At 44.4% G+C, this 12,898-nt stretch overlaps 1 protein-coding gene across 4 annotated transcripts in view; it reads left to right on the top strand.

Moving 5' to 3' along the window:
• The first annotated feature begins 1,339 nt into the window (after positions 1-1,339).
• Positions 1,340-12,898, top strand: part of C5H14orf132 (chromosome 5 C14orf132 homolog) — a 40,855-nt gene continuing 29,296 nt past the window's right edge. For 2 of the 4 annotated variants that reach the window (XR_010440637.1, XM_064715574.1), the window contains exon 1: positions 1,340-1,582. Coding sequence is in view for 2 of the 4 variants with exons in the window: in XM_064715574.1 (XP_064571644.1) it covers positions 1,556-1,582 (27 nt within the window). In the remaining 2 variants the exon portion in view is untranslated. Of the gene's footprint in view, positions 1,586-12,898 lie in introns of all 4 variants that reach the window. The other 2 variants (XR_010440636.1, XM_064715573.1) reach the window with 1 other exon arrangement.

Here is a 12,898-nt window from a genome sequence, read left to right as displayed (position 1 = left end):
TGTTTTGAAGTTAATTTATGGCTTCTGACACACACATCAATATCCTTTCAAAACTTTGGAGAGACTCTACAAAGAGACAATTCCATTATTTACACAACTGAATTAAAAAATCTTAAAATTACATTGCCTCTTTGGGATTTTACTTGTTTACTTAATGGGCCTCTTGACATAAAAGCATTTTTGGCAGACACATTAATTGTCACTCAAGTAAAGGACTGATTTAAAACAACTTATTTTCTTTCCATCACCTCCTGCTGCAGCAGTGCAACAGCAGGCAAAATAGCATGGAGCTCACAGCACACATGGTGAAGCAGGGTCTATTTTTTCCTCCAGACTTTAAAATCCCACTGCAAAGCTGACTTTCCATGTACTTCTGATGGTGGCATACACTTGTATTCTCATCAGCCCTGGTTCAGACCCTTGCAACAGGCTGAAGTAGTAAAAACATGGTCAAAGATTTCAACCTAGCAGATGAAACTAACATGGACATGTCAAAAGGTTAAAAAACAAACAAAAAACCACACACACAAAAATGCTTTTAATGCATTAAGATGCACTTTTTTATTATCCTAATTTTTTGTGTTGGGGTCAAAGGTTTTTCAGAAGCAACCTGTGAAGGAATACACTGAATTTTTCATGTTAAAAGTGATAACAGTGTCTGTGAGGAATAGAGAAAAGCATAAGAAAAGGGACAAAATGTGTTTGTTGTGTATTGATGAACAGTAAGTTCTGGGAACAAGGAGGAGAGAAGCTGAAAATAAAGTTCCAACAGCTTAGCCATGGAAAGGCGTAACACTGAGCCGTCGGGAGCTCTTTTTAGCCGTGGTGAGAGGGGAAACCGAGTATTTTAAAACCAGGCTGATGGATCGGCAAGCTGGGCAGGGTTAGCAGGATGGATTGGCAGTGTGGCCGCCAGGTGTGCATCCCCAGAGGCGCGAGTGATGCAGAGGAGCGGCACAAGCCGCCCGAGCCGCATCTGCCCTCGCTGCTTTACTCGCCCCTCGCTTCGCTCCCCAGCACCGGCCCGCCATCGGCTCCGAGCGGCGGGAGCCAGCCCGGGGCCCGCGGCCGTGCCCGCGCACCCAGGCTCGGGCTGCGGAGCCGCTCCGCGTAGGCAAACAGCCCCGGGGCCCAGGGGCTCCTGCCGGGCCGTGGGGGGAGCGGGGCCGCCCCACAGGCGCCGCCGGCCGTGAAGGGGAGCGGGGCCGCCCCACAGGTGCCGGCAGGCGGGCAGGCGGAGCCGCCCCGGCCTCCCCCCGCCGCGGGGGCGGGCCGAGCCCAGCCCAGCGCGGGGGCCGGGTCGCCGCCGCCCCCGCCCCCTGTCGAGCCGCCCGCCAGCCGCGCCGGGCCGGGCCGGGCCGGGCCGTGCCGGGAGCCGCCGGAGCTGGAACTGGTACCGGTGTCGGCTCCGCTGCCGCGGCCGCGCCCGCCGCTGCTGGGGGAGGCGGTGCCCGCGCCGCGCCCCCGCGCCCCGCCCGCCCCCGGCAGCAGCAGCAGCGGCAGCGGCAGCCTCAGCACCTCCGCCAGCTCCGCCAGCAGCTCCAGCAGCAGCACCATGGACCTCTCCTTCATGGCCGCGCAGGTGGTGCGCGACGGTGGCACGGGACGGGGCGGGACGGGAGCCCGGGCGGGGGCGGCGGGCGCGCATCCCCTCCTCTGCTTTCAGCTCCGGTCCCCTCTGCTCCAAAGTTGCGTGGCGCGGGTGTAAACCTCAGTGGCCCCGCATCTTAGGGAAGGGGCGAGGAGGAGGGAAAAAAGGGGGAAAATGAGGCGGCTTGGCGCTGCTGAGGAGAAGTTGGCGGCGCAGCTCGGGGCGCAGCACCTGTTAGCGGCCGGCGGCGGGCCCGGCCCGGCTGCCGCTCCCCGCCCGCCTCCGGGCTGGGCGAGGCGGGGAACCATCTCTCCATCCTCCCAGACCGCCTGTAAATGGAAATCGGAGATGTGATTTCTCGGTTCTTTTTCCCCATTCCATACTGCGACTGTATGTGCAGCTGTGGTTTTGGGGTTTTTTTTTAAGTTGTTGTCTACGCATACAGAATGCAGCTTGGCGTGTATAGAAATACTCCTCTGTTCGCATGAACAAATTTTTTAAATTGCAGCTTAGTTCTGATTCCAGCTCGAGGCGTGATTGTGGGTGTTGGTGTTCAGTGTACTCATGCTTAATATACAGAGAAGTATGTAGTGGCTATAAGCCACCCAAAGCCAAAAATCATCATGGTGAATCCAGGTGAATTGGGTTTTTAACAGAAAGTGCTGTGCTTGAGACAAAGCCACACTCACTGACCATCCATTACCTTTTCCAGGATACATTCTTCTATTAATGTGGGTACCTAAGTGTAACTGGCCTTTTTCAAGAATAATTTGGATCCAATAATTTGTGATTTTGCCAAAAAACATCACCCACCATTTAGAGGGGGAGTAGGGCCAGGAATGCCTTTCTGCACTGTTGCTGCCTGAGTGCTAACTTCAGCTGGAAATCAAGTCTAATCCCAGAGCTGTTGTTCTGCTTCTTTAATGCAATGGCTGTTTTGTCTTGTTCTCTTCCTAAAGTCTACTTCTGAGGGGGTGTCAGGCTCTGCCTTTCTGAAGGTAGCACTTGGCTGTCCAATCTCTTCCTTTTGGATGTATTTCTAAGAATTTTTTTAAGGAAAACCACAGTGGGGAGGAAAGCATAATTTGTATTGATATGAGATCCTCCTGGTAACTGGAGTATTCAAAAGAAATTTTGCAGGTGTCAGACCATTTTCCTTCTATGGTCCTTCCCAGCACAGTCAGTGAGCTCCCTGTGTCCATCTTTTGTTCCCTAAGCCCTGAGCTGAAGGGGAATGCCCCCACAGCACAGAAGCAGGGGTGCAGCACAGCAGCAGGTTTTACCCATAATCAGAGTGGAGTGTGCCAAAGTGCTGCCCATTCTCTTTTTTATACTCTCCCTTATTCATGTTGTCCCATATTCTACATAACTTCTGTGATAATTCTGTGTGTTGCAAGAGTCACAAAGCACTGTTGCTTTGCTTCTCTCAACAGTTCCCAGTGCAGATTTGTCTTACACTTCCTAAGGTTATTAATGCAATGTGCTTTTCTCCCTGATCCTTTGGGTTAATTTGTTGTTTTCCTTTGTCACAAGTGTGAATTGATAGTTTTTGTTTCAGTGTGAGGTGAAGGCAAGGCAGTACACCTCAGGAAGAAAGGCTGGAATACCTTGGAGCTGTGTGCCTCAAAGCCCTTTGGATGAGGATGGTGGGAAGCAGTCAGGGCTGTCAGATCCCTCCCAGTAGGGCCATAGAGCTCATGGGGTCTGCACAGGGCATGTGGGAGATTCCTCCAGGGGGTATTTGTGTAATTATTAACCTTTGATGAGCTGTAAAAGAGGATTTCCTGGGCTCCTTTTCTACTGAAGGAAATTATCTCAGTTCTTAGGTCCCTGTGTACAGCAGAGGCTGCAGTTACCCCTGTTACTCCCCATCACAGGCCTCTTGTACCTTTCTGAACTGTCAGCCCTTTCCACTCCTGTCACCATAGTGGCATTTAACCCCAGTGTGACACTTCTTTAATTTAGATACTGCTTTTCTTCAACTTTCTTTTCGCTGCTATATCTTCTCGGGTTTTTTGTTTGAATCATTTCTGTAGCATCTCTGGTGGTGTGGTCCAGTGAGATATCTTCAATAACAAATGAGTGAGAATACAAGAGAATTATTGGCTTGTGCTTCCTGCTCATAATCACTTTTAAAGATACTCTGCTATCACTCTCATTATCATCCACCTGCAGCAGGTATCACATTTTACCTGATGAATACCACACACATTCATATTTTGTAGAAAAGTAGGTAATACCTAAACTGAGATGCTTAAAGGCGTACAAGCAGTGGTTACCTCTCAAGTTAGTTTCTTTTTACAGGATACTGAAGAGTATTTGTGTTCCTATAAATTGCTTTTGTGTGTTTTCACACCTTTGCACTGCTCATTGTGGACCCAAGTTGGCTTTGCTGGATGTCTTGTGAGACAGCATAAATGACCTGTATGTCAGAGCCCCTCTGATGTAAACACAGGAGCAGAGTGTAAGTTTGGTCACCACTGGCAGCCTCAGTGTGTTATGAACAGTTAAAATCTGACCTCCTCCTAAGTGCAGCTTGAGCAACCAGCTGAGCACCTCAGCTATATTGTATTTATTAGCTGTGCCATGAAGAACAGCTTTTGACTGTAACTATTAAATCTGTTGTTAAATGAGCCCTTTTGCATCAGTGTGTTCATCTCCAGTCAGTAGCTGATTGAGCAGGCTTGGGTGTCCTCTGTTCTGCTGGTGCTCTAATTGGCTTTGGTTTAAGGTCCCTTGTGCTAATGAGCAGGATCACACCTAGTCAAAGCTTGTTAGCACTGGGTTTCCATTTTAAATCCCTATTTTAGTTAAAGTAGTGCTGTACATCTCAGGATGCTGTGCCAGAGATGTTCAGCCACTGCTGAGCTGTGTGACAGCCTCATTTCTGTGTTGTTCAGTGATTTGAGAGCGCTCTTGTAGTCTAGGTAACCTCAGAAATAGCCACTTCTCATAGGTAGAGACTTTTGCTTGCAGCACAAAAGCCTGGTTTTGGGAGGTGCTGAGTGCTGCATCCAGGCTAAGAGCACTCCCTGCTTGTATCAGGGGTTAGGGGGTTGCTGCCAGATGCCCAGGGATGAGCTGCCCCCTCCCTGCTTCTGACAGGCTACAATTAATATTGATTTAACAGCCAGCTGAGGAAAAAATGTTAATGGGAGCAGGGTTGAAATGTCTTCAACCTGAAAAAAAATAGAAGCTTTTAGTGGGAAAAAAATGGGAAGGAAGACAGAGAAATAAAAAATGATGTCATGGTCTTTAGTATGGTCCAAATTGATATAAGCTGGGCAGCACCTGCAGCCATAATGTTACTGATACGTTTTTAAGATTTATGTTTGCAATTTAATTTTCCTGAACCGTTTCCTGTGTTTTCTGTTTCATATTGAAAATGAAGTCTTAATTTCCTTAATTTGCAGTGTTTTTATGGTCGGGTATGTCTCCCTACAGTAAAAATATAATTTTAATTGTCAGATAAATGGTCTTTTCTTCTTTTATGTTTAGAACAGGGAAAAGGTAGCAAGAGTCTTGGGAGTATGGGTATTTCTGTGGATTTTTTTTGAGTAAATAACACATAGTTGATGATTCTCCATGTTCAAAACCTCTTTGTTAACAGGTTCTGAGGATCTGAAGTGCAAGAAGTTGAATTGTTTGTGTATAGTTTAATAATTAAAAGTTGTATTTTAATAATCTTTCATTTCAATTGGAATAATAGGGGTTTGTTTTAAACATGAAAAGTGATACCATGCTTCAAGAGCTAGAGAAACAAATGAGCAAGTTGGGTACAGAAAGCAAAACCATTATAAAATAAAGATAATGTCATTGCTTTTGTGTTCTCTATTACTCTTCTAGGATTTCACGTCCAGTCAGTGATCATTTGAGTCACTTGAAGCCTTTCATTGCATTGACAGTAATCCAGATCACCTTCCCCACAACAGGGAGGTGGTCATTGCTGCATCTTGAAGAAACCATATTGGGAGAATAACAATCCCTGGTTCCACATGAAACATACATTATTAAAAGCTATATAGCTTCTGAAAAGCCCTGGAATACACAGGATGAACTCAGTTCCTGTAGGGTCAATAATATCATGCAAGTTATTTATTGAGAAAATACTATAATAGCAGATTCTGCAAGCTTTGATTTAAAATATCCTTTCATTTTGACTTATGGAATCATAACGTCATTGTCATTATATCACTTAAAGATTGGAAAACACTTTTAAAATCTGTTTCAGCCACTAACATAGCACTGCCAAGTCCACCTCTACACCATGTCCTTAACTGCCACATCTACACATTTATTAGCTACCTCCAGGGGTGGTGACTCAACCACTTCCCTGGGTAGCCTGTTCCAACATGTAGCAACACTGTGCATGAAGAAATGTTTCCTAATATCCAATCTAAACCTCCCCTGGCCCAGCCTGAGGCTGTTTCAAATTTGCCATGTCACTTGTTGCTTGGAGGAAGAGGCCAACCTCCACCTGGCTATTATCTTCTTCCAGGTGGATGTAGAGAGCAGTGAGGTTCCCCCAAGCCTCCTTTTTCTTCAGGGCCAACATTCCCAGCTCCCTCAGCCAGTCCTTATCAGACTTGTGCTTCAGACCCTTCACTAGCTTTATACTCACATTTTCCAGCTGACAAGGACAGCCCATGTGTGTGCTGCAAGGCCAGTGTGTGCACAGAGGGTGTGCTTGGCATTCTTGGACACCCAGCCACCTGAACAGAGCTGCTGCATTTCCAGAAATCCCAGACATAGGTCCAGTATCCCTTAATTCCTTTCTAATGAGATTTCTGGATGTTAGAGGATACACAATTAGGATCTGCTGTACTCTGCTGCATCAGCACAGAGGAACCAGAGTGCAGGATAATAACTGCATTTGTTTTCCCGCTGTTTCTTTATCTATTCTCCCTCTGAGGGGTTGAGAGCCTTTATTAGCTTGTACTCTTTCTTACAGCAAGGTAATCTGAAGGTATTAAAAAAGAGAGTTTAGATTTGTGGTTTGGGTAGGTTATTCCCACCAGCTCAAAACAGAATCCAGGCTGCTTGCTCAACATGAGCTGCAGGTGTCTGTGTGTCCATTCTCTGCTGCCAAGAAAGCTCCAGAGAAAGACAGACAGACCTTTCAGCCATGCTTGCACTTGGGGAGTCTGTTTTTGACAGTGCTGAATGGTGGCCATTTGGAAGCTTTCACATTACTGGTTTGGGACATTTGCTTAGGACTGTTTTTTTTCTGTAAAAAGTGGTATCACCAAAAAGCAATCTCTTTGCCAAAATAATGGAGAGTTGGGATTAAAAGATGCATGAACAACTCCTTGTCAAAAACTGCCTTGATTATAGTCTAAGACAAAACCTCTTTGATCTGTATCATTAAACATTAATAATATTAGCTAGGAGCTTGTAGTCATTCTTTTATATAACCAGTTCAGTGCTCACTTATCTGCATAATAGGGCACTGGCCATTGCTCTACCAGCTCCACTTTCTTCCAAAGGTTAAAGTCATTTTCTCTGGCATTCTTTGATTCTTCCAGAATGTCCTGACTTATAATAAATAGAATCAAACCAGCAGATGTGAATTTAACTAAGGAGTTCCCGGATGCTTTGGTTCAATCTTAAGTCCTGATGTCTTGCTGTGGTACAGCACAGCCAAAGGGTCCAGCTGTATAATCCAGATGTTGCCCAAATCCTGGTTTGTGTGCAGAAATCAGTGCCCTCATCCAGGATGTTGCCAACAGTTGAGGTGAGAATCATTTTCTTTCTGCTGGCTGCTTGGCACAATTGCATTAGATTTTTATTAGTGTGGGGAACAAGAGGAATCCCTTCACTTTTCTTATCACTGCAGTAACACTGCAGACTACATTTCCAAGTCTTGTATAGTAGAAATTTCTGTTCCAGCAAAGCTTTTGAAAATTCATTGGAGATTTGGGCGTACTGTTTTTATAAAGTGTTGATACTGCACTTTGGAGGAGGCTGTTGTTCCAGGATTCTGCTTGTAATTGCTGTCAAAAGATGTTAAAAGCAGTGATTCCAATCCAGCAAAACACTTAAACATTTACTGCACTTGGAACACGTGTATATTGTTCCAGTAACATCAGCAGGACTGTCCACTTGCTGAAAATGAGGCATCTTAGAGCCTGGCACTGATGGAGAGAGAATGCTTTGCAATTCATAGAAAAATATCCTAGGAGAGCAAGAGAAAACCTACTGTTGGTCATGTTATTAATTCAGGGAAGCCTGAGACTAAGTGTTTTGGGAGTGACTGTGCTTTCCTCAATTAATAGCATGATTAATTTCTCATAGGAGCTCTTACATGTTGGAAGAGGAGGATGTGGTAGGAGGTGGGTGATGGGAAAGGGAAAGGAGGATGTGGCACACGTATTTGTGCACCTAACAAGGATTAGAAGAAACTGGAAATAATTTGTGTTTCATGTGCCCATTAACTGTGAGAGTAATTCTGTGACACTTAATATTTTTTGAAAAAATTTACATGGTTTTCAGCAGTTATATGCTAAAAACTCCACAGAGCAGACGTCACATATTTCCATCTTTGTTGAATGTGGAAAGGAGGGTTGTAATATAATAGCAAAGACATTTACATGTTTTACAGACATAAAGCATTTCACAACTCTTTATTGCAGCAGTAGCTGTGGTCCTGTTGTACACAAAGAATAGCTAGAGACGGCAGGTAAGAGGAATGAAGACTGAAGCAGCACTACATTCATGCCAATTGCTTGGTGAGGTGCCTGTTTTTTCTGGAACAGTAAGAACCCAACCCTGTCCTACATTGAGCAATGATTCTCTTGGGAGACATGATGAGAATGGAGTTTCTGGGCAGCAGCTGAATAGCCCAGTTGAGTCCTCAGAATCCATAGGCTGGAAAATCTTAACTGGTTATAGATTGGATGGAGGTGGTGGTGTAATCTTGGTTTTGGCTAATTTCAGATGAATTTCTCAATTCATTGATGAGCTACAAACATGAGGGTGAAAATTCTGATTTAAGTTTTGTTGAAAATTGAATGGATGCTGGCCATTAGGAAGCTAGTTTCACCATCTTCCTAACCTCATTCTCATAACAGACAAAAGCAAAAATATCCAAATTATTCAAAGGGTTATATAGGATTAAGAAAAGCAGTGTGATCCTTTGGTGACCATACACCATCAAATTAAATCATTGATAAAAGATTAGATCATTTCAATGGAATGCAGTGATGTGGAAAGCAGAAAATTACAGCAGCAATCCAATCTGCTGGACTTTAGTTTCTTTGGAAGTGTTTTTGGTCATGACTTGCATTTTCTGCCTGAGCTAGTGAGGTCTGTTGTAGTCCTCTGTCTGTTGTTTCAGCAGACATCTTGGTTTGATGAGTATAGTATCCTACACAGAATTGCTATTACCCATCCTCTTCTCACAGGAGTGATGAGTTTTAAAGGTATCTTTTGAAAATCTGATGGCTCTCTGTGATTGGTATAAACATTTTTTTTTCCAGCAGATACATGCTGAAGTATGAAAGGAAGATCCTTGAAAATTGGTTATAAACTGATGATAGTTGTGTGGCTTGATCAGTGGCTTGATTTACTTCATGTGCTGGTTAACATGTTGGGATTGTTCCATTTCCGTGGAATGGAAGCCTTTGGCAAACAGGATCCTGACATTTCATATGCAAGTTATGAGCACTTTGGAGCAAAAAAGGGGCAGAATGAAGTGTGAACTGCTTGACATCTTTTTTGAAGGTGCTGTGTGGTCAGGGTGTGCAGTCCTGTCGCCTCTGGTGCTGCAGTGAGGAAGGCCTGGGCACTGATTAGGCACAGAAGACATGGCCAGCTGTGACACAAAGACCAGGAGCTGAGCACTTACTGACTGTGTTCATTCCATGCTGGCAGGACTACAGGGAGCAGCAGGGTGACAATCTCTCCCTGTGAGTACAACCACGAGCACACAGCAGCCAGAACTGGAGCTGTGATCGGTGCTCGCTGCCCGCCCGTTCCCCGCTGGCTCACACACCCACACGGTGCTCTCAGTCTGTCTCACAGCACCAGCCTTTTGAAATGACATCTACTCTGACACTGAATCTTTGGTCTTAGCTGAATTCCACTCTCCTGGTAGCTGCCAGAGCCCAAACCTGCCAAGCAGCAGCTAATTAGAAATCATTACTATTATGGTCACTTCAGAAAAGCTCAGCCCCTCTATGAAGCAAGCTGCTGGATGCAGGGCCATTTCCTTTTGTTTTACAAAGTGATTGTCTCTCGTGTGGAAATGTCTTAAAAAATAATAATATTAAAAGCTGTTAACCTCAGCTGGTTCTGTTTGTTGTAATTTTGTTTGTAAGCTTTTCTAATATTACAAAAGGTGGAACACCCTAGAAATGAGCCTGCGTAACTAAAACAAAACAAACTTCCACTGTGGCTTTTTTTTTCCTGCCAAAACAGCTGGAAGAGCATTTGCAAAATGTGGGATGGTGTGCTGGGTTCTGTGACTGGTAAAAGAGACCAATACCAGAGTTGCTGCATGGAAGGAAAAAAGACACCTGTGTCTCTTTGACTGATGTGTAGAGGGTTTTTTTCAGAGAGAAAAAGTAACAATAGGACTAATGCAGAAACAAAAATATTAAAATTAAAAGTTTTAAAGGATTTCTAAGATGTCAGCTGAACCCAAGGACATGGAGCAACTGATCTCCTTTAAATATCTGGACCCTAATTAAGTGTATGCCTGAAATGTGTAATTCTCTGAACTCCCCTTCTGCTTAAATGAAGTGTATAATTAAATGTCTTGGTAATCTGCTATAAGTGCCAAAGCATTTTGAGGTGTTATAATGGATCTTCTTTAAAAGTGAGCTCCACTTGAAATATGTTGGGTTTCTCCTTTTGGCTTTCTAACTTACCCTCCTTGATGCACCACATAAGTTTTTTATGGATCTTTCTCAGGGGCTTCCTCACAACTTTTCTCTTGTTTGTCTGTGTAGAATTTTTCCTTCCAACTCAGGTATACTCTCCTCTTTGGGTACCTTCTTCCTTTGTCTCTCATATCCTCCATCCTTACCTTCTGAAAATTATTTCAGATGCTATAGTTGCACTAGGTCCAGTCCAAGTCCTACAGAAATCTTTTAGTTCTGGAAGATGGGGATGAAAGTGTAAAAATTCTCCTGCTGAGGGACAAGAGATCCAAATGCATCAGAGGAGCAACTAAAATGCTGTAATCACTGAAACTGTAAGCAACAGGGCAGAAACTTTCCAGTTGCCTTACTAAAGACAGAAGCCTGTTAGTATGTCTTTATTGGGCTGCAGGTTAGTAAAAAATTGGTGGTACTTGACATAGAATCTAAATATCAGGAATGGAAATGTCACCTCATTTGCTCTGTTCTGTATTTTGGTTGTTCTTCAGCTAGAGCAGAGTAGCTTAGATCTCAATCTGAAGAGTTCTGAATTCTCCTCTAGATGCTGAGCCCAGCAGTCACTTGTGCAGAAGATGCTGAAAATTCATTCACAAACACTCTTCTCTCTTTGCCTGTGCTATGATACCCTTCCCCTACAGACCTAAGGGTCACCTTCATTAAATATGTGGTTATTAACATAAAGACATGCCAAATGGTTATTCTGTGATAGGATCCAGGCTGTGAAATGGTTCATTCTGTGTTGGTCTCTGAGCAGTCTGACTGAGCATGCGGTGAAACCGTGCAGATGAGCAAGGCAGTGAAATTTGTTGTCAGGGTGGCAGATGTTTTATTCTCCTGGTGTGTTCTCTGGCATTTCTCAAGGACATGAAACAGAAGCAGAAGAAATTGAATTGCTGTGCTTGCTCTCTCCCTTGTTCTCCAAGGTAGTTTTGCAACTCATTTCTCCTGTAATCTTATCAAGTGAGAGAAGAGACATGAACCTCCTGACTTCTCTTACAACTGTCCTTAACACTTTCACAGGTAACCTTCTTTACCCAGCCAGCTGCAGTTTTCAGCATGGGTGGTTTTCATGGTGCACATCTTGCTTATCACTTTAGTGTACATAATACCCTTAACACACTTTAAAGATTGGTGTTTGGATGACTAAATAAACATTGCTGCCTCTAAAACATTTGTCTCCTGACCTCTGCTCTGCACGGTGCATGTCTGGAGAAGGGAGGGCATGGAGAAGGCAGAGAACAATGTGCTGATGTGAGCTGCAGTCTGGGCTGCCATGATAATGATCCCTTGCTGTGCCTTAAAGCCTTCAGGTGCCAGCATATGCCATGGGTCATGCTGATGAGTCAAGGGAAATGGGAGGAGGAAGCAAAGGTAGGTTTGGCCAGACTGCTGTCTTCCTTGAGGACACAACATGGTCTAATTTGAACTGGTGTAGAGAATGCCGACCAGCTCCCAGGAGCCAGCTCATTATTTCTGTGACCCTTGGCTTTGGAAATGGCAAAGTCAAGTGTTACTAAAAATCTCAAAACTCAGTTCTAGAGAACAATAAATAGGAGAGTCTCTTCTGTAATGACAGTTGGTCTTGTTTTGCCGCCTGATCTTTGCTGTTAGAAAACTAATCACATAGTTTTACACTCTAGCCTTGCCTAATCAAGGATATAAGTTCATTAATGCAAACAGATTCAATAATTTCTTAGTGTTAGATTTTTTAATTATTAAAAAAAGATCAATGTCTTGTACTGCCCATAGATTATGATGGTAATTCAACTGGACTCCACCACATCCATGATATTTTTTTTGCAGAAACATGTAGCATTTAGGATATGTGTGCATCTCCATACTTACTCTAGAGATCTCAGGGGCACTACAATATAAGTAGCCATCAGGCATATACTGTAAATTTGTGTGAGACATGATAAGGACATTGCACCCCAACACACTGATGATCTGTGGAGCCTCTGCTCTGTCCCATAGGAATGTGGCATGGCCAGGGAGGTGAGGGACCACAGGCTGGGCCAGCATGGGCAAGCACAAGTAGGGTGGCAGCCAGACACACACGATAGAGCTGTGTCTGTTGCTCACTGTATTTTAGGGTTGTTGTCCACCTGCTGCATCCGGCAGTGACCTACAGCTTACAGAGTTAAACCTCTAATGTGATTTTCATTCTCATAAACATCAAAACTTCTCATGAAAAGTGTGAAGTTTCATCTGAAATTAAAGGATACAGAGAGAAAGGCTGGACTGTCCCATGAGGCCACAGAGGAGATAAGGGTCTCAGTGAGCATTTATTCCCAGTTTGGTGCTCTTTAGTGTTGAACCTCAAACTGGCCATTGGTTGCAGAGGCAAAGCAGCAAATCCTTCTTCCTCCACATGTGCAGTCAGGTGGTCCATCAGGGATGCTCAGAGCATCCCTTGAGTTTTTCC

Source organism: Zonotrichia leucophrys, chromosome 5 (genome assembly GCF_028769735.1).
Source record: "Zonotrichia leucophrys gambelii isolate GWCS_2022_RI chromosome 5, RI_Zleu_2.0, whole genome shotgun sequence".
Lineage (NCBI taxonomy): Eukaryota > Metazoa > Chordata > Aves > Passeriformes > Passerellidae > Zonotrichia > Zonotrichia leucophrys.
The sequence above is the reverse complement of the archived record's forward strand: the minus strand, read 5'-3'. Positions and strand labels throughout refer to the sequence as shown.